Here is a 23773-nt window from a genome sequence, read left to right on the forward strand (position 1 = left end):
TCTATAAGGTCACCCCTCAGCCTCCGACGCTCCAGGGAAAACAGCCCCAGCCTGTTCAGCCTCTCCCTGTAGCTCAAATCCTCCAACCCCGGCAACATCCTTGTAAATCTTTTCTGAACCCTTTCAAGTTTCACAACATCTTTCCGATAGGAAGGAGACCAGAATTGCACGCAATATTCCAACAGTGGCCTAACCAATGTCCTGTACAGCCGCAACATGACCTCCCAACTCCTGTACTCAATACTCTGACCAATAAAGGAAAGCATACCAAACGTCTTCTTCACTATACTACCTACCTGCGACTCCACTTTCAAGGAGCTATGAACCTGCACTCCAAAGTCACTTTGTTCAGCAACACTCCCTAGGACCGTACCATTAAATGTATAAGTCCTGCTAAGATTTGCTTTCCCAAAATGCAGCACCTCGCCTTTATCTGAATTAAACTCTATCTGCCACTTCTCAGCCCATTGGCCCATCTGATCAAGATCCCATTGTAATCTGAGGTAACTCTCTTCGCTGTCCACTATACCTCCAATTTTGGTGTCATCTGCAAACTTACTAACTGTACCTCTTATGCTCGCATCCAAATCATTTATGTAAATGACAAAAAGTAGAGGACCCAGCACTGATCCTTGTGGCACTCCACTGGTCATAGGCCTCCAGTCTGAAAAACAACCCTCCACCACCACCCTCTGTCTTCTACCTTTGAGCCAGTTCTTTCCTTCTCTCACCCAGTATTAAACACAACTAAACATTTACTAAATAATTCTGAGTTATGCAAACCGTATCTGCTGACATCTCCATCCAATATAAGCTCCAACTGCACACGCTAGTCTCCAAAGACTTTAAAATGAGCATGCACAATACAAAGCTGAAAATGCTTTGCTGGAAAAGCGCAGCAGGTCAGGCAGCATCCAAGGAGCAGGAGAATCGACGTTTCGGGCATGAGCCCTTCTTTAGGAATGAGGAGGGTGTGCCAAGCAGACTAAGATAAAAGGTAGGGAGGAGGGACTTGGGGGAGGGGCGTTGGAAATGCGGTAGGTGGAAGGAGGTCAAGGTGAGGGTGATAGGTCGGAGTGGGGGTGGGGGCGGAGAGGTCAGGAAGAAGATTGCAGGTTAGGAAGGTGGTGCTGAGTTTGAGGGTTGGGACTGAGACAAGGTGGGGGGAGGGGAAATGAGGAAACTGGAGAAATCTGAGTTCATCCCTTGTGGTTGGAGGGTTCTTATGCGGAAGATGAGGCGTTTTTCCTCCAATCGTCGTGTTGCTATGGTCTGGCGATGGAGGAGTCCAGGGACCTGTATGTCCTTGTGGGAGTGGGAGGGGGAATTGAAGTGTTGAGCCACGGGGTGGTTGGGTTGGTTGGTCCGGGTGTCCCAGAGGTGTTCTCTGAAACGTTCCGCAAGTAGGCGGCCTGTCTCCCCAATATAGAGGAGGCCACTTTGGGTGCAGCAGATGCAGTAAATAATGTGTGTGGAGGTGCAGGTGAATTTGTGGCGGATATGGAAGGATCCCTTGGGGCCTGGGAGGGAAGTGAGGGGGGAGGTGTAGGCGCAAGTTTTGCATTTCTTGCGGTTTCAGGGGAAGGTGCCGGGACTGGAGGTTTGGTTGGTGGGGGGTGTGGACCTGACGAGGGAGTCACGGAGGGAGTGGTCTTTTCGGAACGCTGATAGGGGAGGGGAGGGAAATATATCCCTGGTGGTGGGGTCCGTTTGGAGGTGGCGGAAATGACGGCGGATGATACGCTGTGTATGGAGGTTGGTGGGGTGATAGGTGAGGACCAGTGGGGTTCTGTCCTGGTGGCGGTTGGAGGGGCGGGGCTCAAAAGCAGAGGAGCGGGAAGTGGAGGGCATCGTCGATCACGTCGGGGGGGAAATTGCGGTCTTTGAAGAAGGAGACCATCTGGGTTGTACGGTGTTGGAACTGATCCTCCTGGGAGCAGATGCGGCAGAGACGAAGGAATTGGGAATATGGGATGGCATTTTTACAGGGGGCAGGGTGGGACGAGGTGTAGTCTAGGTAGCTGTGTGAGTCGGTCGGTTTATGGTGAATGTCCGTGTTGATTCGGTCGCCTGAGGTAGAAATGGAAAGGTCTAGGAAGGGGAGGGAGGAATCTGAGACGGTCTGCCCAGAAGCTCTTCAGCCTCTTTAAGGATTCCTCTGCGCAATACAAAGCCAATTTTTAAAAGATAAAAATCTCCTTCACAGTCTTTTCTCATCATGTTATTCTAGCCATTTCTTTCCAGCACCACCTTATTTTTAATTATTTTTGTATTTATCTCTCTGCCACCATTAATCGGATTATAGATCATCCTTTCATTTGTTCTTTAGCTGACTCACGTAACACTTCACTCACAATGTGTGACACTTTTGATCACCTGCAGAGACTTATTATTCAGCCTGTCGACACTCCACTCACACCACTTGTACCATCTTTTGATCTCTCTGCCTGTTAATGATGTGCCTGTGTGCTTCTCTTCATTCCACCTGACTAAGGAGCAGTGCTCTGAAAGTTTCTGATTTCAAATAAAACTGTTGGACTATAACCTGGTGTCGTGTGACTTCTGACTTTGTCCACCGCAACCCTGGCACCTCCACGTAATGGCATTTTTTCTCCCATTTGTAAGGGTTTTTTTTTGGTTTTTATTTCAATTTGTTCCAGACTCTCCAGTGTTAATATGTTCCTGGCTGAGAGTAAATACAAGCTGTGATCCTGACAACCAGTTTGGGATTGTTAGTCAGGATCTTAATGTGACATGTGTGTGCTGGAAGCAACATATATTAACACACCAGGCTCTGCTCTTTGCAGGCAGAAAGAACATTTATACATGCTATTCCTATTTCAACTCAGCAAGAGAAGTGACAGCGGTATGCTGGTTCATTTTCCAAGGTAAAGCTTGACCAATCAGAGTCTACCTACCTGGTTTAACATTTAAATAAACCTTGACAGTTTACCATGAATCATCATTAGTCTCCATGCTAACACCTCTACTTGGAAACCAATCAGCACCCTCTTATACAATGTAAATGTTGTTTTTCCGTCTCACTGGGATGCCTGTGAAGAATGGGGTGGCACGGTAGCTCAGTGATTAGCACTGCTGCCTCACAGCTCCAGGTCCCAGGTTCAATTCTAGCCTCGGGTGACTGTCTGTGTGGAGTTTGCGCATTCTCCCCGTGTCTGTGTGGGTATCCTCCGGGTGCTCCGGTTTCCTCCCACAGTCCAAAAATGTGCAGGTTAGGTGAATTGGCCACGCTAAATTGCCCGTAGTGTTAGGTGAAGGGGTAAATGTAGGGGAATGGGTCTGGGTGGGTTACTCTTCAGAGGGTCGGTGTGGACTTGTTGGGCCGAAGGGCCTGTTTCCACACTGTAGGGAATCTAATCTAAATTATCATGATGAGTACAAAATATGTCTTTTTACAACAATACCCAAGTTCTGTACCACCAAATAACTATTCAGACAAATACTATTATTTGAAAATTATTTGAAGTTTGTTAACTCTTTCCTAGGTGTCATGATTTGGAGATACCGGTGTTGGACTGGGGTGGACAAAGTTAAAAATCACACAACACCAGGTTATAGTCCAACAGTTTAATTGGAAGCACACTAGCTTTCGGAGCGACGCTCCTTCATCAGGTGGTTGTCAATTACCTGATGAAGGAGCGTCGCTCCGAAAGCTAGTGCTTCCAATTAAACCTGTTGGACTATAATCTGGTGTTGTGTGATTTTTAACCTTTTTCCTAGGTGATATGAGTACATATTTCCCTGTGTTTCGGGCACATTTACGTTACCTGGTTACGTTTCTGCTAAAATGCTGCACCTTGGAGTCTAATTCTGTAAGTAAAGCCAAAACCGTTGGAGCAAAACATTGTCAGAATCCCTCCTTCAGGGAATCTCACTCCACAGATTTTGGATTCAGTCTGAAATTGTACTATTCCTGTTTGTTAGAGTATTGGTGCATATGTGCTGCACTTAAACACTCTCCCAATTTGTGTAATCATTGTGCATTCTGAAATAGCATCTCAACATAATGTCAGCTGCTGGCAATGATTGCTTCCTACATGCAAATTTAATATTAAAATTTTGCTCATAGGTGTCTTCAAAGTATCAGTAAAGAGAATGAGGAGGAGGATGAATCAAAGGACATAGAAGGAGTCAATGACAGAATTAAAATAAGAAAAGAAGACGAGGAGGAATGTGAAGCAAGAAAGGAAGCAGAAACGTGTCTGCTGGTTACAAAGGAAGTTTCGACTCATTGCCCAAGTTGCCACTTGGGATTCAGGAAATATGAACGACTCTCTGAATCCAGGTGCAGTCTGTATTGCACAGGCATGCTTTTATGTGTTACGGTCAACTATTACCATAACCTCAGGAACAAATGCAAAAACAACCTCTTCAGTAGTTGGAGGTTAAAGAATTACTGTTGAATGTGTAATGCAGTGGCATATGTATAAAGCTTGATATGGTTAATGCATTCTCAGATTGATATGGTTAATGCATTCTCAGATTTGGGGAAAACAGAACGTGAGCTGAGTTTTTCTGGTCTGCTGATGTCCTGTCCCAAGGAAGGTAATTAGACCAGGATCAGAAACATGGGATGTGGGGATGCATCAATGTTCTGGAATTAGAGTAAACAATCCAAAATAATTTCTAACAGCAGTTATAAAGAATCTTTTGATGGGTTAGATTGCCCGAAGTGCCAGTTGACCCATTTCAGATTGCCTTGCATGCAGGCCACCAAAACCAGATTTCCTGGTCATTTTATTAATGCTGTTGTGGGAGCTCACTGCCCACAAATGGGCTGGTGTGCTTGCCTAAGAATAGTGAGGAGAAAGTGAGGACTGCAGATGCTGGAGATCAGAGCTGAAAATGTGTTGCTGGAAAAGCGCAGCAGGTCAGGCAGCATCCAAGGAGCAGGAGAATCGACGTTTCGGGTATAAGCCCTTCTTCAGGAATGAGGAAAGTGTGTCGAGCAGGCTAAGATAAAAGGTAGGGAGGAGGGACTTGGGGGAGGGGCGTTGGAAATGTGATAATAGTGACTCCACTTCAGAAGTACTTAATTAGAAGACATTTGCTGGGTGGTAATGCCACTGGACGAGTAATCCAGGAGCCTGGTTTAGTGCTGTGGGGAGATGAGGTCAATCTCACAAGAGATGATTGATTAATGTATTCAAGAGGTGGCTAGGTATAGCAGTTGGGGCGAATGGAATCAAATGTGATGGGGAGAAAGAAGGACTAGGCTATTAAGTTGGATTTGGGTTGAAACTTTATTGCTGGAACAGCACAGCAGGTCAGGCAGCATCCAGGGAACAGGAGATTCGACGTTTCGGGCACAGGCCCTTCTTCAGGAATGAGCCTATTAAGTTGGATTATCAACCATGACCATGATGAGTGGCAGAGCAGGCGCAAAGGGCTGAATGGCCTCCTCCTGCTCCGATCTTTTGGGTTTCTATGTCATTTAAGTTCTTTCTGGAGTTGAAAGGCAGATGCCATCATTCATGGGAGCAAAGGCCGACTCTATTCTGGCGATAGAACACACTTAAAAGCTTTGTATCTGAATGCACAAAACATTTGGAATAAGATAGTCAAACTGACGATGCAAATCAAGATAAATGGATATGATCTCATTGTCACAATGGAAATAAAAAGATCAAAACTGGGAATTTAACTTTCAGCGATATTTGATCTTTTGGAAGGACAGGAGGGTTGGAAAAGATAGTGGGATAGCACTGTCAATAAGAGATGAAATGAGGACAGTTGTGAAAGATAATCTAGGCTGACATGCAGTCCACTTGGATGGAGGTAAAAAGGGGCAGCAAAGGGAAAAAGGCATTTGTACAGGTAGTGCACAGATCCCCGAGTAGTAGCCACTCTGTAGGAAAGGTTATAAGTCAACAAATGACAAGAACTTATAAAAAGAAGACAGCTATAATTATAGGTGACTTTAATCTTCACTGATTGGGTTAATCAAGTTGGAAAGAGTATCTACAATACTTTGTAATGTGCATGAGGGATAGTTTCCTTGAGCAATATGTCACGGAGCAACCAGGCATCAAGCTATCCTGGATCTGGTAATAGGTAATGAGGATGACCTCACAGTAAAAGGTCCCCCAGGAACTAGTGATCATAACATGATCACATTTAATATTCAGTTCACGAATCAGAATATTTTTAAGGTGAGAGGAGCAAGATTTAGATCCTAGAACATAGAACAATACAGCGCAGAACAGGCCCTTTGGCCCTCGATGTTGCGCCGACCTGTGAACTATTCTCAGCTCGTCCCCCTACACTATCCCAAAATCATCCATGTGCTTATCTAAGGATTGTTTAAATCTCCCTAATGTGGCTGAGTTGACTACATTAGCAGGTAGGGCATTCCATGCCCTTACCACTCTCTGCGTAAAGAACCTGCCTCTGATATCTGTCTTAAATCTACCATCCCTCAATTTGTAGTTATGCCCCCTCGTACATGCTGATGTCATTATCCTAGGGAAAAGTCTTTCACTGTCTACCCTATCTAATCCTCTGATAATCTTGTATGTCTCTATCAAATCCCCCCTTACCCTTTTTCTTTCCAATGAGAGGGACCTGAGGGGAAACATTTTTGCACAGAGGGTGGTTTATCTGCAAAATAAACTGCCAGAGGTAGTGGTTATTGGAGGTACAGTTACAACATCTAGAAGACTTTTGGATAAGTATGTGGATGGGAAAGGTTTAAAAGGATATGGGCCACATGCAGGCAAATGTGGCTAGTTTAGTTTGGGCAACTTAGGGTCTGTCTCTGTGCTGTATGACTCTATGAAAAGGCAGGAAAGTGGACATGGGGAGTGTCGGATCAGCCATGATCCTATTGCAGCAGGCTTGAGGGACGGAATGGCCTCCTCCTGGTTCTGTTTCTTTTGATTTGATGGACTTGTAGTTCTTTGGGAGTGGGACAAGCCAGTCCAAATGTAAATTTTTATTGTATGACCCTGAGCAATAAATGTTGATCGGAAATTAAATGAGAGCAAGAGTAATGGCCAGTGGTCCAGGCTGAGTCAGTGACAGATGTCAGAACAGGGATCAAAGCTGGAATGTTTGTATTCAATAGTATTATTCAGGAATGCAATTATCGTTTGAAATACCAGAGGATCTCTGTTTCCTTCCTGTTTGAGGCTGGGCACTACCATAGGGGAAGGAATAATCACCTCAGCAGGTAGTTACTTACTCGCCTGACGGCTGAAACTGGCAAAAACAGATAATCAAAACAAAATCAAACACAGTAATCATTAAACGTGCACAACGCTGACAATGTGCAATGTGTGTTTCTTCATTCTCCTACAGAGAAAGTATTAGAGATAGGAACTGCTGCCATTACCATTACATTGGCAAAGAGTTTCAGTCCTTGGAGCTGTATTCTCAGCTGTCTGGAAATAAACACTATGAGGATAAACTTCAGTGGAGTCGGAACAAGCGCAGATAAATTTGAATCAAATATTGGCAGATAAAACTATAATGGATCAAGGAGCTGTTTTAAGAGGAGATTGTTCAGGTACAGTTGAGGTACAAAAGGGTAGGTAGAGCAATCAAAAACAAAGGTAAATGAAAGTAAATTAAAACAAAGATTGTTGGAGAGCTGAAACTAAAACAGAAAATGCTGGAAAATCTCAGCCAGTTTAGCAGCATCTGGGAGAGAAAGCAAAGTCAACCTTTCAGGTCCAGTGACCCTTCTTCGTAAAATTGTAGGCCCCTCCCTGGATGACCAAACGGGTTGAGAGGGTACATATAATAGATGTCAGGTTGACCGTACAAATGAGAACCTGTCTGAATAAACAAAGTTCAGATAAGGAAACAACATAAGCAAGAGATTCACAGATACTTTTGTGAGCAAGGTTTCTATAGCCTTTTCACGGACAGTAGGCGAGTATTGTAACCATGAGGTTTATATGATTTCTGTGCCTTGAGACTGTCTTTAATTGAGGGTAAAATGAAGGGGTGGTGTAATCTGTTCTGATGACTGCCTGACAATAGGTTGTTTGCTAGAAAGAAGATGTAATGGGTTCACATTTGGAAACAATTGCATTGGCCTCTGTGTTTTTATGGTTAGACTATGAATCTTCAGCGTCTTGGGAGGGTGTTGAGAATGTCAAGTTGTTAATGTTTCTACCATGGCCAGGTGGATTTCATTTCCTATGAGTTCCTTGATTGGGGCTGTTAACCTGAGCCAATCAGGAAGCCCTGGCTGACAGATATAAACAGGAGATTTGGGTGGCACGGTGGTTAGCTCTGCTGCCTCACAGCGCCAGAGACCCGGGTTCAATTCCCGCCTCAGGCGACTGACTGTGTGGAGTTTGCACGTTCTCCCCGTGTCTGCGTGGGTTTCCTCCGGGTGCTCCGGTTTCCTCCCACAGTCCAAAAATGTGCAGGTCAGGTGAATTGGCCATGCTAAATTGCCCGTAGTGTTAGGTAAGGGGTAAATGTAGGGGTATGGGTGGGTTGCGCTTCGGCGGGTCGGTGTGCACTTGTTGGGCCGAAGGGGCCTGTTTAAAAAATAAACAGGAGATTTCCCTGTGTCTCACCCCTGCACACACACAACATGGGTGCTGTGGGAAAAATATAAGCACTACCGCGGTTAGGCGGTAGTGTGGGGGTTTTAAAAAAAACCAGGAGATTCAGATAGTCTCCTCAGTCTAGGGATTTGCTCTGAGCTGGCTGATCACAGCCCACATTCTGTGCAGATGTAAATAAAGGGCGACTTGGTGATGGGATACAGACCTCAGTGCAGTTATTTCAATGTCCATTTACTTCCAACTTAAAAGAGATTTGGGGGTCTGAATGTCCACAAATCAGCATTTCTACACACCAGGCCCAGATGATTCACGTTGCAATAGGGATGTGCTTTGAGAGGTAAAGGGTTTCTAAGATATTCTCGAAACCCCCAGACACAGTCAATTTGCCAGAGTACAGGTAAAAAGGGAACAGCTAGAGAGTGGTAGCTTCCATAGTTAATTCTGCAGCCATAATGGTCAGAGCTTGGGCTTGTACTGAAAACCTTTGTGAGGATCTGACATGAGGCTACAGAACTGCCAGGTAATATCTTCACTAAAAAAGAAAATTATGGGATTGTTATCAGGCCAAGAAAGAAATGGAAGTGAATATTTGGGACCAAAACATCACATTGGACTGGATCCAGAAAAATTGACAGATTACTAAAGACACAGTCTGTCATTTGCCCATGAAATGTATAAGAGTTAGGAGGTCATGTTGCAGCTGTACAGGTTAGGCCACTTTTGGAATATTGCATGTAATTCTGGTCTCCCTCCCATTTGAAAAATGTTGTGAAACTTGAAAGGGTTCAGAATGAATTTACAAGGATGTTGCCAGGGTTGGAGAGTTTGAGCTATAGGGAGAGGTTGAACAAGCTGGGGCTGTTTTCCCTGGAGTGTCGTAGGCTGAGGGATGACCCCATAGAGGTTTATTAAATCATGAGGGGCTTGCATAGGGTAAGTAGACAAAGTCTTTTCCCTGGGGTGGGGGAGTCCAGAACTAGAGGGCATAGGTTTAGGGTGAGAGGGGAAAGATATAAAAGGGACCTAAGGGCACCTTTTTCACACAGAGGGTGGTACGTGTATGGAATGAGCTGCCAGAGGAAGTGGTGGAGGCTGGTACAATTACAACATTTAAAAACATCTGGATGGGTATATGAATAGGAAGGGTTTGGAGGGATATGGGCCAAGTGCTGGCTAATGGGACTAGATTAGGTTGGGCTCATGAACAAATTGAGCAAAAGGGTCTGTTTCTGTGCTGTACATCTCTATGACTTTATAAGTGGATTTTTTTGTGCTGTAGAAGTTCTGCTCTTTTTTAAAGTATATGTTCTCTAAGAACATGGTGTTTAGGCACTGAGCTCTTAGACTTACATTAAGAGACTTAAAAGATGAAGATTTATTCTGTTTTCCATTCAGCTATCAACTGGAAGTCCAATTTGTTTTGAAGTTATTGGTCTCTCTGTGTCAGTAACAAGGAAATGTGTGAGTGGGGGTGGTGGGCGTGGCTGAAGTATGAAAAGTACTTTGCTTTTGTATCTGCCAAGGCAGAAAATGCTGCAAAAGTCATAACACTGAGAACATAGTTGACTTACTTGATGGGCTAAAGTTTCTGGGAGAAAGGCGGACCTGTGGATGAAACAAAAATGAGCATGTATAAAAAATAGCCCATGGCACACGGTCAACAGTGAGAGGCAGAGCTGTGGGAGATAAGCAGACGTGGGAGAGAATACAAACAGTGAATATGAACACAGGCTTACAGCATTCATCTTCTGGGAGAGAGGCAAAGGATTGTATAAATGAAGAGACAAACAGGAAACAGATAATTTGCTTGGGGAGTAAGTTGTTGGGAATTATGTGAAAAGTTCTGGAATTTTGAAAAAAACAGAAAATATTTAAACAACCCATAAAAACCTGTCTTTTAATTAAGAGACAGGAAACAGAAAGGATGAGAGAAGATAGTGACTGTTATTTATTTTATTATGTTGAAAAATTTATCAGATAACTGAGTAAAGTGTGTGAGTGAGAAGAGGCATTGATTTAATATGTTCTTGACACAAGCTGGCAGTGTGAGTGATGTCTTGCAACTGCAGAATGTGGGAACTCCTCGATGCTCATGTGATCAAGGGTAAACACATCACCAGTTGGTGACCAGTGGGCGGCACGGTGGCACAGTGGTTAGCACTGCTGCCTCACAATGCCAGAGACCCGGGTTCAATTCCCGCCTCAGGCAACTGACTGTGTGGAGTTTGTACGTTCTCCCTGTGTCTGCGTGGGTTTCCTCCCAAAGTCCAAAACATGTGCAGGTGAGGTGAATTGACTATGTTAAATTGCCCGTAGTGTTAGGTAAAGGGGTAAAGGGGTAAATGGGTCTGGGTGGGTTGTGCTTCGGAGGGTCGATATGGACTTGTTGGGCCGAAGGGCCTGTTTCCACGCTATAAGTAATCTAATCAATTCATAGAGCTTTGGCTAAACTCTTATGAGCTAGAAGCTCAAGGGAACTTTCTGAAATTGCAGAAAAGGCAGTAGAATTGAGGATTGTTCAATTAGCCATGATCTCACTGAATTGTGAAGGACACTTGATGGGTTGAATGGTGTACTTCTCCTCCTATGTCTTATGGTCTATGAAGGTACCAATGACATAGATATAATGAGGGAGTATTAACAGGTGGGACTAAATTTAGAAAATAGAACTTCATAAGTAATCATTTTCGGATTATTGCCCAATCCACAAGAAACTTGGTATATGGTATAAAGGATTAAAGTGTTAATGCACGGCTAAAAGATTGGTGTGAGAGAGATTGATTTCAGTGCATGTTGGACTGGTACGAGTACCTGGGAACTGTAGGCTGGGACCATGCTATGATCAATGCTCTGGCAAGTTATATAATGAGGGCAATAGAGAGAACTTTAAATGAAACAGTGCTGGCACAGAATCATATTCATGGGATATGACACATTGAATAAAGAAGGTAAGACAAAACAGGTAGGTAGCAATAATAGAAATCATTAGAAGGATGGGGCAGGAAGTGGCTGAAACCTGTGAACTTAGCAGTACACCAGGTTAGAGGCTAAAGGTTAACAGAATTGGAAAGAGACAGAACTAAAGGCTCTGTCTGAATGCATGGAACATTCATAACATTTTCAGAAGAATATGAAGGCTTTAGACAGTTTGTAAATTAGATTAATGAAAAAGATTTCTGGAATGGGAGTGTTCAGTTACATGGATAGATTAGAAAAGCTAGGTACGTCCTTTTGGAAAAGTGAAAGCTAAGGTGAGATTTGATCAAGCTGTTCAAAATCCTGAATCAGTTTTCCCAAAGGTTTGTGGTTATATGAATGACAGTTGTGGCTGCAGACTGCATGAACAAACTCACTCTGGTATAAGAAGCCAGCGAATTAATAGGAATGTAATAGTAGTAGGGGACGGTATCAGACAAAAAGTGTTCCTCGAGATAGAAGGGGTGCGGGCCAGAGGGCACCAATTTAAGGTGATCAGCAAAACAGCAATGATGATGGTGAACCATTTTAATTAGTGGGTGATCCAAACCTGGAGGGTGGGGGAAGCAGATTCAATCATGGCTTTCAAAAGAGAACTGACTAAGGACTTGAAGTGGAAGAGCTTGTAGGATCACAGGAAAAGATGTAGAGGGAGGTGAGCTGAACTGAATTGCAGTAGCTGGCACAGACACAATGGGCTGAATGGCCTTCTGTGCTGTAACCATCCTGTGTTCCAGAGGTTTCCCTTATCTTCAAACTATTCTGAAATTTCTATTTCGTAAAAACCTGAGTGCAAGATGAGGGATTGGGGGATGGTGAATGGGGGATGGGATGTTAAGTCAAATAAATATCAAAAGGTGTGGATACCAAAGTGATTCTGTGGAATTGTTTCAATCACTGTCGTTGTCTCCCTGTTTAATCACTCACACTTTTATTGATCCTCCCCCCCCCCAATCCATGCAGGTATATTTCTGTAGAACTCCGGATCATAATCTTCAACAACATGAAAACCCATCCTGGTCATTTTCAAGAAGTCGTATATTCCCAAATGAAAGTGTCTGGACTGATCAGCCGAATCCGGGAGCACACTGGCATTGCAAGCAACAAACTCAGCATCTTCAAGGATCAGTCCTACTCTCAGGAGTCACTGCTGCCCCTAGACCTGTCATTGGAGGAATGTGGTTTCCATAGTGGGCCTCATTATTCTCCCCCTACCGTTCTTCTCTACTATGATTACAACATCGAGTTTAGCGATTGCCCCATTTTAAATTGTGACTATTATTTCACCATGAGAAAGATCTAACGGCTTTGTATGATAGATAGGTGGGACAGAAGAAAGTAAGGACTGCAGGTGCTGGAGATCAGAGTGGGACAGCCGTATAACTAGCACAATAGGGAGTCACAAAGAGAGGCATTTGATCCTCAGGTTCAACTGTGGCTCACAAGATAACAATCTCAATCAGGCTTGGGCTGACAGGTGGCAACTAACATTCACACCACACAAATGCCAGTCAATGACCTTCACCAATGAGACAATCTAATCACCAACCCTTCACATTCAATGGTGTTATTATCATTGAATCCCCCACTATCAATGTCCTTGGGGTTACCATTGACCAGAAATTCAACACGATTCCTGAGAGGTTTATAAAATCATGGGGGGTAAATAGGCAAGGTCTTTTCCCCGGGGTGGGGGAGTCCAGAACTAGAGGGCATAGGTTTAGGGTGAGAAGGGAAAAGTTTAAAAGGGATCACACAGGGTGGTGTGTGTATGGAATGAACTGCCAGAGAAAGTGGTAGAGGCTGGTACAATTACAACATTTAAAAGGCATCTGGATGGGGATATGAATAGGAAGGGTTTAGAGGAATATGTGCCAAGTGTTTGGCAAATGGGACTAATTTAGGATATCTGGTCAACATGGACAAGTTGAACTGAAGGTCTGTTTCCGTACTGCACATCTCTGTGACTCTATATAAATACGGTGGCTACAAGAGCAGGTCAGAAGGTACAGATTCTGTGGTGAGTACTCACCTCCTGACTCCCCAAAGCCTGTCCACCATCTACAGACATTCACCAAAAGTCCTCAGACAGCACCTTCCAAACCCATGACCACTCTCATCTAGAAGGACAAGGGCAACGGATACATGGGAACACCACCCCTGCAAGATCTCCCCAACCCACTCATCATCCTGACTTGGAAATATATCGCCGTTCCTTCATTGTCACTGGGTCAGAATTGTGAAATTCCCCAATGGTACTGAGGGTCAAACTACAACATGTGGACTGTAGAGATTCAAAAAGGCAGCTAAACATCTTTCTCAGGGCAACTAGGGATGAGCAATAAATGCTGGTCCAGCTGGTATTGCCAAAATTTGGTTAGCTGCCAATCCAGTAACATGCACATCTAACCTAGGCTGAGATTCCCATGCAGTACTGACAGAATGCTGCACTATCAGAGGTGCTAGTTTCAGATGAGAGTCTAACTGAGGCCCTGACTGAGCTTCTAAGTGAATGTATAAAAGCTTGCAGTAGAGAATTTACCCAGTGATCTGGCCAATGCTTGTACATATTCCCCAGCTAATCTTTAGTAAACCTGTTTACCGAACCATTTTCTATGTCTTGCTTTGTGCAAACTGGTCCCATCAGTACCACAGTAGAGGACTTGCGCGAGTGCTTCCTTGGCTGTAGTGCTTTGGGATGTCCCAGGTTGGAGTTTCTTCTCTATTGTTGCAATTCTGCTATTACAAGAGTACACACCATGTGACAAAGTGTGACCAACGCTAGAAGAGATGTGTTCATATGTTGAATTTTTAAAGGTGGTCGTTATTACTTTTCATCATGGAGACCTTGGAATTGAATCCTTGAAATATTTAATGATGCTAATATTTGTCGGTTTGGCCCAGGGAAATAATCAAACTGCTCCTATTCTAAACAATCCTGTGAAAGAGTTGGAAAATTTCAGCGGTCATAACAGCACTTCAAGCAGGAGGAAATCAACCAACGAGCATCAATGAAGCCAACAAAAGGATTTATTGAACACTTTTACAAATACAGGTAGCTGGAATCAGGCTACACAGTAAATGCAATCCAGTAGGAAACAACTGAAAGAAATTATATTTCTTTGCCTTTAACTGAATCACCTCACTGTGTTGCCAGTAATACAATGGTTGATTTTTTTTTTAAAAAATCATTCCACAGTAAAATTAAACATTTAATTTGTAAAATTATTAAAAATTAGTAAGCCTGAAGCCAAAGGACTAGACAGCCTTCACGTTTAGATCAGAGACTCTCTAAAAGCCCCTCACACACGTGCTCATTTATTGTGACAGTTTACTAAATACACAATTAAAAAAAGTGTTAAACACAGCAGCTCAGTCATCTGTTACAAAGAAAAGGCAGCTGGAGACCCTTTGTCGAATTGTATCCTAAAGTTGATGGACCTGTGTGCATTTCCAGTATTTTCTGTATTTATTTCTTTTCTCAGCATCCACAATTTCTCTCTTAAATATACAAACTCTATTTTATATTAAGAATGCACTGACGTGAATCTACTTTCCCCTCCTCCCCAAACTTTCTCCAATAGTTGAGGTAGTATTGTTAAACCTCATTCCTCGTGTAAGACAGGTTATTTTCTGCAAGACAATGACAACTCTGTGCAAAACTATGAAAAAGCCTCTTCAGGGTGCAGGAATTGCAGAATTCACAAATACGGTTCTTTGAGGCTTAAAACAAAACTCTGTATTAAAACAAATATGTTTTTATTTCCAGTTAACTAAATTTCCCCACTTAATCAGGGAGATTAAATCCAAAACTCTCAGCCTCATTTAATATTGTGCAATGAGAACAGAAATTGCTGGAAATGCTGCATAGGCTGGTCATCACCTGAAAGAGAAAGCACAGATTAAAGTTTTGGGACCTCCCATCATATCTGTCCGCCTCTTTCCAAATACTGTGAACACAGGCAAACGCCAGTTCACCCTTTGCTGAAGTTGTTGTTCATTCCTGGTCTTCCCCAGCTTTACTGTGTTATTTTTAATCATCACTTACTCCAAATGATTCCGTTTTAAAATGACCTGCGGTAAATCCTCAACCTGGTTTTTATTCCAGAATTCATCGTCTGTGTTTCAGTGTAGGTAACCAGGACAAGTTTGTACCCTACAGTTTTGTAGATAATATGAGGCCAACATGTCATGGTACAATTCTACTGAGACTCTCAGTTAAATACTTGAGCACAAGTCAAGACCTAACTGTCAAAATTAATTCTTGGGGAGTCAAACTGTAGTGCAAGGCAACAACTCATGTTGCTGCTGCACAAATAAAGGCAAGTGACATCCGGGATTGGGGCATGCTACGTTTCCCATTACAAACTTTTCCTCAGGGTTTATACTGCATGGGTTAGACACAGCGTAAAGCTTCCTCTACACTGTCCCAAATACCCCCAGCTAGATACACTGACCCAATCTCAGAAAAGCTTCCTTACTGTGTTGGAATGACATTAATCCAATACCCACACCAGTTATCATGTAGACTCAGTTAGAGAGCAATACTGTGCTGTGGGCCCATGCTGAAGAGGAACTACTCTTTAAAAATACTTCTCTGTCAAGAAAATAATTAACAGCAGCTCTGACTTTTAAAAATACAAGCACCTGCCCAAATATCTAAACATTCATGTCAAAGCCTGTCTCTCTCAATCCATTGAAATGTGAAATACACTGTCCTGTCATCTATATGTCTCTTTATAATATATACTATAATATAATATAATTTTATTTCTTAAAATACACTTGTCAGTATTCCATTCAAAAATACTGTACAAAAAAGGACCTTTATAATTCTCTCTATAAACATTAACATCATATAGAATCTCTCATCTTTTGGTGGTCAGAAGATAGCTATAAATGGAGATTAACCACCACGTATGGCAACACCATTATTTCTGGTAATTCTGACCAACCATCGCTACATTCATCAGAAAATATCCACATACCAAATGGCCTTCAAAACTCCAATTGCTTATTGTAAATTAAAAAAAAGGAGAAAAAGATCTTTTAGATCCTTTAGTTGGTGCAGATTCTCCACTGTAGTCCCTGAGGTGCTCAGGGCAGGCTGACCTCGCTCAATCAATCCTCCTCCCAGATCTGATCTTACACACAGTCAATTGTCAATGGGCTATTCAGCCTTGGAGGCCCCTTAGTTACATAGCAGGTGACAATGAACGATCGATTCATTGGAGGGTTCAACTTTTATCGTGTATGATCTTAGTTGGGGAGAAAGAAGTTCTCTTTCACATTCTTAGGAAACAGTCTTCAGGGTATGCTTGTGACTCAGCCTGCACCCCAGTCTGGAGATACAACTGTGGCCCACAAATTGCACACACATTACTTGGCTTAACTGACATTAATTACAATTATTGCTTTCAGTTTGAAAGACTGAGAAGCCAAACCCAACACACCATGCCCTACACTTAGGGAGACTAGAACACTTAGCTGTGTCGAGAGAAGGATATAAAAATGCAGGAAGTTATTCAGCTTTTATAAACAGGCATGCATTTGAAAGGGTGGGGGCTATCAAGGGTGAAAATTACTGTTTCACTCTAAGAAGCACATTAGAGATACATCACAGAAAATGGAAATACAATTAACAAAAATTTAAATTATGCATAATCATCTCTGAGGATGCATTGTCTTGGAGCAGGGGAAAAGAGGTGGGACTGAATTTCTGGAGACTTCATTCCAGGTGTAGGAAACAGGTGAAGTGCCCACAGTTCCAAAGTCAGGGACTGGTTAATTGCATTCTGGTGACTGATAAACTGAATGATATCTGATAACAGTTCTTTTTAAAAACAAGAAATACATTATTTGATAAACCATTTCTGTGTGGGATGGGATGGGAGGGAAGGAGAGTATGTTGGATTCCCGAGGAAGTCAAGGGGAGTGGATCAGCAGTCAAAAAAGCTTACAACAATTTTTCTTTTCGGGTAAAAATACACAGCCCCTTTCGAAAAAGTGAGGCAGGGCCTTGCTCGTGCGGAATCAAATGTATCAAGTTCATTTGTCTCTCTTTCAATATTCAGTGTGTGTGTGGGTTGCTGGGTGGGAAGGGGAGAGAGTGGTACATAATGACGGGGGAGTTGCTGGGTGGGAAGGGGAGGGAGTGGTATAGAATGATGAGGGGAGTTGCTGGGTGGGAAGGGGAGGGAGTGGTATAGAATGATGAGGGGAGTTGCTGGGTGGGAAGGGGAGGGAGTGGTATAGAATGATGAGGGGAGTTGCTGGGTGGGAAGGGGAGGGAGTGATCTCGGATGATAAGGAGATTGATGATGAGTGCCAGCTAAAACAGGACAGCACTCGTCTATCTTGCAGCTGTTCAGTGCCGGCCCTAACAGTGGCTCACTTCAAGCATCGTATTTCGACAGGATGTTCTTGCAGCGGGTCAGCTCCTTCCGGAGGTCAGCTACCTCCTGGCGCAGGGCGGAATTTTCTTTCTCCAGGAAAGCTGCACGAATGGCAATCTGGTTCTCCTTAAGCCGGCGAGCATCCCGGGACCGCTTGGCTGCCATGTTGTTTTTCCTACGTCGTGCCCAGTATTTTTCATCCTGCTCGTAGATTGAATTAAATATGGAGTAATGTTAGACTTAGTAAAAGCAGAAAGAGGCACTGAAGGGGTCAGAGGCAGGAGGGTGACTTTTACATTGCGCGTGAGCCATAGCTGGTGACTGTAGGTTGGCCTGTCTGGTTTGTATTTACAGACCAAAAGCCAGCTGATCCCCTTCTGTTATTTACCACCCACATCCAAAGTGAAACCTTCCCCTAGTGTGCGAATGTCAGTGGGTGGTCCTGTGTATCATCATGTGAGAGTGAGTGACTGTGTGCAGGTGACCCAAACTTGTCCTTCAGCTACTGCGTTCAGTTGTGAACGTCCCATATTCACAGGTGTCTTTGTGCAAGCATTTCCACCCCACAACGGAGTGAATTAAAGACTGTGTCGACTGACACCGTGTCCACACACACTACACACTGCAGTGTGTTCACTGGAATCAGTGCATGCACATGTAAATTGGCTCAGTTTAAAATGGTACGGCTGTGAATAGAGTCTGGGGGATGAGGGGTGTGGTAATGACCCTCTCGGTCCTCACCCCCTCCTGTTGAATTCCATGTGCTTTTGTTCCTTTACATTTGATGCAGTGACATAGCTTTTTGGAACTGTGTGCACATGCGGTTGTGACTGATGCTGGGTCAGAGCCTGGCTTAATAAAATGAGAAACATGTTATTTTTACCCAGATAGACCATTGGCACCACTTGTGGGTCTGTTTATGCCGTCACAATTCCTGATAAAACTGGCCTGATTCTGTGACAAAGGGCAACACAAACTACCCAGGTCAAACCCTGATATTGGGAAACAAACTGCTTCCTTTTACCTTGTGTTTTGTAATTATACACAGCCAGAAAGTAACACTCACACACACATATCTTCTATACTCTGCATCTGCAAAACCTACCAACAGCTTGGCCTAGCTTGAAACATTGAGAAAAACATAACCTTAAAATCACCCTGAATTCAATGTGCTTTGTTTTGTACTGAATCTATGCTGATAGTTATTCTCCACATAAGCTTCCTCTTTCCCTCTGTTAATTGTCTCTTCAGACCCTATTTATAATCATTCCATTCCTTTCTCTCTTAAACCACTCCACGTGACAGAGGTTCCACAACCTAGCAACACACTCCCACAATTTCAGTTTCTTCAAATCAAATCCAAGTTACCTGCACAGCCCACTTCTCTCCACATTTCACCCAAACACAAAATGACTAAATCCCTTAATCCCAGCCTCAAGGAAATTTTACAGGACTTGAGAATCATACATATCAGAGAAATCAGCAGCGCTCAATAATCTCCTTACACATCTCAGTGACTGAGGGAGCACTGGTTAGAAATAAATTTGAGCTTGTTGTTGACATTAATCATCTGTTGTTGAGGTTTGAGACAGACGCCATTCGGTGAAATTCCCCTCATATCCTTTTGCAACCAACCCATCCTGCCTCAATTTTCTTTCCTCCTCAACTTTGATACCAGGGTACCAATCCTTTTCTAACTCACCAAAACGGCCACTTTCCTGCTTTAAATGTACTGGCTGTGGCTGTATCCATCTTTGAGGAAACATACAGCCAAATTCCATCAGGTTGGTAATTGGGGCCAGGGAACCACCTCAGGCGAATCTCTGTGTGGAGTTTGCACATTCTCCCAGTGTCTGCGTGGGTTTCCTCCGGGTGCTCCGGTTTCCTCCCACAGTCCAAAAATATGCAGGTTAGGTGAACTGGCCATGTTAAATTGCCCATAGTGTGAGGCGAAGGGGTAAATGTAGGGGAATGGGTCTGGGTGGGTTGCACTTCGGCGGGTCGGTGTGGACTTGTTGGGCCGAAGGGCCTGTTTCCAGACTGTAAGTAATCTAATCTAATCCAAGTTCAGTCTTGCAGCATTCCGAGTCAGAGTCGTTTGGAGGAGGTAAATCATTCCCTTAGCTGAGATCAGTACCCATGAAATAAAACTTGGATTTCAATGTCAGCAACAGACATGAAAAGGCTTTGAACAGGTTCCCAGATGAGATTTACCCCACATCATGAATCTGGGATTGCGGTGATGTGAGGAGATTGGAGAAAGTGAGATTATTTCTTTAGAGCAGGAAGGATTAAGGGGAGCAGTTCTGAAGGAAGAACTAAAATGTTAAATCTTGATTTCTCTTCACAGATGCTGCCAGACCTGCTGAGCTTTTCCAGCAATTTCCATTTTTGTCCATGATTTACAGCACCCGCAGTTCTTTCAGTGTTTATTAAGCTTAAGGGGAGGTTTGATGGAGCGTTAAACATTATTTAGAGTTTTGATAAAGGGCTATAGCAGGCTCAGTAACTGGGACAAACTGATTCGGATATGTAGGAAAATAACCAGAGGAGAGATGAGGGGAAATATTTTGCAGCATTTTGTTGTCAACCGGAATGCTTTGCCTGGAAGGATGGTGGGAGCAGATTCCATTCACAAGGAAATTAGATTTAAACTGGAAGGGAATACAAAATGCTGTGAAGTTTGTTGGGCTTTTGTGAGTGGGTCTAATTGAGCAGCTCCCAGACACACTAGGGCAAATGGCCCCTTTGTACGCAGTATGATTCTATTTTATTTATTAACAGAGAGCCAGGATTGAGGCTTGGTTGGTTGATGAGCTAGGTACTATCCCAGTTAGCTGTGGAGCTGCCAGACCCCAATGAAATCACGTCTGCATCGCTTCAAATCACTGCTTGCTGCAGTTTTTTCAATGGGTAATAATAACAAAAATCCGACACTGGTGCGGCAGAAGGTTAAAGCTTCTGAACTCCCCCCCCCCCCCCCCCCACCAGTTGCTGAACCAGTTCCCCCCCGCCCCCACTAGTTGCTGAACCAGTTCCAAGTTACCTTCATTTCATCGGGCACGAAGACTTTGCGAGCTTTTTTAATCATCGGTTGGGGCTTCAGTTCCTCATCTGTGAACTTACGCTTGCGAGGGTCAAACATCTCCTGGCCAGGGATACTGGAGAGTGCCAGATCGGCAGGGTCCGGCTCATAGCTGACTGGCACTTGAATGCTTTCAGGGTCGATGGGACTGGGAGTGTTGCGGGCTGGTGGCAGTACCTGACCTGCAGACACACAGAAATCAAGGTCAGACATAGAATTGTGAAGCACAGAAGTGGGCTAGTTGCTGGATTTATACTATCTGCATAAACTTCCTCCTATCCATCTTCAACTAACCCCCTTCAATGTCTCAAAAATAGGAGTCTCGGTAGGCCATTCAGTCCTTCACCTGTGATAGGGTGAGGATTATCGCAGGTGAGACTTGCTCTGTCCTTCAGTTTATGGATCTGAAGCCAATACCTTTCCGACTCTTGTAATGGACCAGACCAAACCCCCATTAAACAGGTGAAGGAGATAGCCTTGACCCTAACTCTTTCTTATTTTAAAGGCAAATGCCATGTGTTGCATTACAGATGTAACCTGATTGATTAATATCAGGCTTGAAGCAAAACACACTTTATTCATACAGTATGATTAAAATACAAACCAAAAAGAAATTGGACCAACATAACGGAACGATAGATTATTTATAAACATCCACTGTTCCAACATAGTAAGATCCTATAAACACACCCTTGGTAAAGGCAGATTCAGTAAAACAGATTATCTCTCAAATTCAAGCAGCAGGAAGAGAACGCCAGGTTTAGCTGTAACAGAGAGAGAAATAAGAGCTTCCACATCCAGCTTCAAGACTCCAGTAACTGCAGAAAGCTAAAACTAAACATTGTGGTTCTGTGGGACCTTGACCCCACCCATTCAGGTTGCTTCTATTGTTCCAACTTTAAAATGAGCCTCAAGGCCTCACAAGCTGTATACTTTATTGGCTTTGAGCAGACTGCACTGACCCTACTGTCTAATAAATGATGACAGTCCCTCAAATCTGGAATATGAGCTGAGCTGTACAATCCACTCTATCATTAGGGTCATGGAGTCATAGAGATGTGCAGCATGGAAACAGACCCTTCGGTCCAACCCGTACATACCGACCAGATATCCTAACCCAATCTAGTCCCACCTGCAAGCACCCGGCCTATATCCCTCTAAACCCTTCCTATTCATATACCCATCCAAATGCCTCTTAAATGTTGCAATTGTACCAGACTCCACCACATCCTCTGACAGCTCATTCCATACATGTACCACCCTCTGCATGAAAAATTGCCCCGTAGGTCTCTTTTATATCTTTCCCCTCTCACCCTAAACTTATGCCCTCTAGTTCTGGACTCCCCGATCCCAGGGAAAAGACTTCGTCTATTTATCCTATCCATGCCTGTCATAATTTTGTAAACCTCTATAAGGTCACCCCTCAGCCTCCGACGCTCCAGGGAAAACAGCCCCAGCCTGTTCAGCCTCTCCCTATAGCTCAAATCCTCCAATCCTGGCAACATCCTTGTAAATCTTTTCTGAACCCTTTCAAGTTTCACAACATATTTCTGATAGGAAGGAGACCAGAATTGCATGCAATATTCCAACAGTGGCCTAATCAATGTCCTGTACAGCCGCAACATGACCTCCCAACTCCTGTACTCAATACTCTGACCAATAAAGGAAAGCATACCAAACGCCTTCTTCACTATCCTATTTACCTGCGACTCCACATTCAAGGAGCTATGAACCTGCACTCCAAGGTCTCTTTGTTCAGCAACACTCCCTAGGACCTTACCATTAAGTGTATAACTTCTGCTAAGATTTGCTTTCCCAAAATGCAGCACCTCGCATTTATCTGAATTAAACTCCATCTGCCACTTCTCAGCCCATTGGCCCATCTGGTCAAGATCCCGTTGTAATCTGAGGTAACCCTCTTCGCTGTCCACTACACCTCCAATTTTGGTGTCATCAGCAAACATACTAACTGTACCTCTTATGCTCGCGTCCAAATCATTTATGTAAATGACAAAAAGTAGAGGACCCAGCACCGATCCTTGTGGCACTCCACTGGTCACAGGCCTCCAGTTTGAAAAACCACCTTCCACCACCACCCTCTGTCTTCTACCTTTGAGCCAGTTCTGTATCCAAATGGCTAGTTCACCCTTTATTCCATGAGATCTAACCTTGCTAATCAGTCTCCCATGGGGAATCTTGTCAAATACCTTACTGAAGGCTACATAGATCACATCTACTGCTCTGCCTTCATCAATCCTCTTTGTTCCTTCTCCAAAAAAACTCAATCAAGTTTGTGAGACATGACTTCCCACGCACAAAGCCATGTTGACTATCCCTAATCAGTCCTTGCCTTTCCAAATACATGTGCATCCTGTCCCTCAGGATTCCCTCTAACAACTTGCCCACCACCGATGTCAGGCTTACTGGTCTATAGTTCCCTGGCTTGTCCTTACCACCGTTCTTAAACAGTGGCACCATATTAGCCAACCTCCAGTCTTCTGGCACCTCACCTGTGACTATCGATGATACAAATATCACTAACATTTTGCTCACAGGAGCAATTCACACAGTCATTGGCTCCAGTTCAGTTATTGGACAATAATCTAGAGATTGAGTGTTCAAATCCTGCTACGGACCATTGACAGCCGACTCTGGAGAGAAAACAGAATCACAGAAACCTTACTATGTGGAAACAGACCATTTGGCCCATCAAGTCCACACTGACCCTCCAGGGGGCACTGCAGCCAGACTCATCCTCCTTCCCTATAAGC

At 43.7% G+C, this 23773-nt stretch overlaps 2 protein-coding genes across 4 annotated transcripts in view; one reads left to right on the forward strand and one right to left on the reverse strand.

The window, feature by feature from the left end:
• LOC122562307 (uncharacterized) overlaps positions 1-14504 on the forward strand; it is a 49991-nt gene extending 35487 nt beyond the window's left edge. For both annotated transcript variants that reach the window (XM_043715156.2, XM_043715155.2), the window contains exons 5-6: positions 4091-4306; positions 12486-14504. In XM_043715156.2, coding sequence (XP_043571091.2) covers positions 4091-4306; positions 12486-12825 — 556 coding nt within the window. In that variant the 3' untranslated portion in view covers positions 12826-14504. The remainder of the gene's footprint in view (positions 1-4090; positions 4307-12485) is intronic.
• Positions 14505-14532: 28 nt separating this feature from the next.
• Positions 14533-23773, reverse strand: part of LOC122562309 (hepatic leukemia factor-like) — a 54425-nt gene continuing 45184 nt past the window's right edge. Inside the window, exons 3-4 of one of the 2 annotated variants that reach the window (XM_043715162.2) lie at positions 20964-21184; positions 14533-18118 (exon numbers count right to left, since the gene is read on the reverse strand). In XM_043715162.2, coding sequence (XP_043571097.1) covers positions 17918-18118; positions 20964-21184 — 422 coding nt within the window. In that variant the 3' untranslated portion in view covers positions 14533-17917. Of the gene's footprint in view, positions 18122-20963; positions 21185-23773 lie in introns of both variants that reach the window. The other variant, XM_043715161.2, reaches the window with a different exon arrangement.

The sequence above is a fragment of the Chiloscyllium plagiosum genome, unplaced genomic scaffold, assembly GCF_037043375.1.
Source record: "Chiloscyllium plagiosum isolate Xiang-an unplaced genomic scaffold, Cpla_swu_hap1 HiC_scaffold_25, whole genome shotgun sequence".
NCBI classification, from domain to species: Eukaryota; Metazoa; Chordata; class Chondrichthyes; order Orectolobiformes; family Hemiscylliidae; genus Chiloscyllium; species Chiloscyllium plagiosum.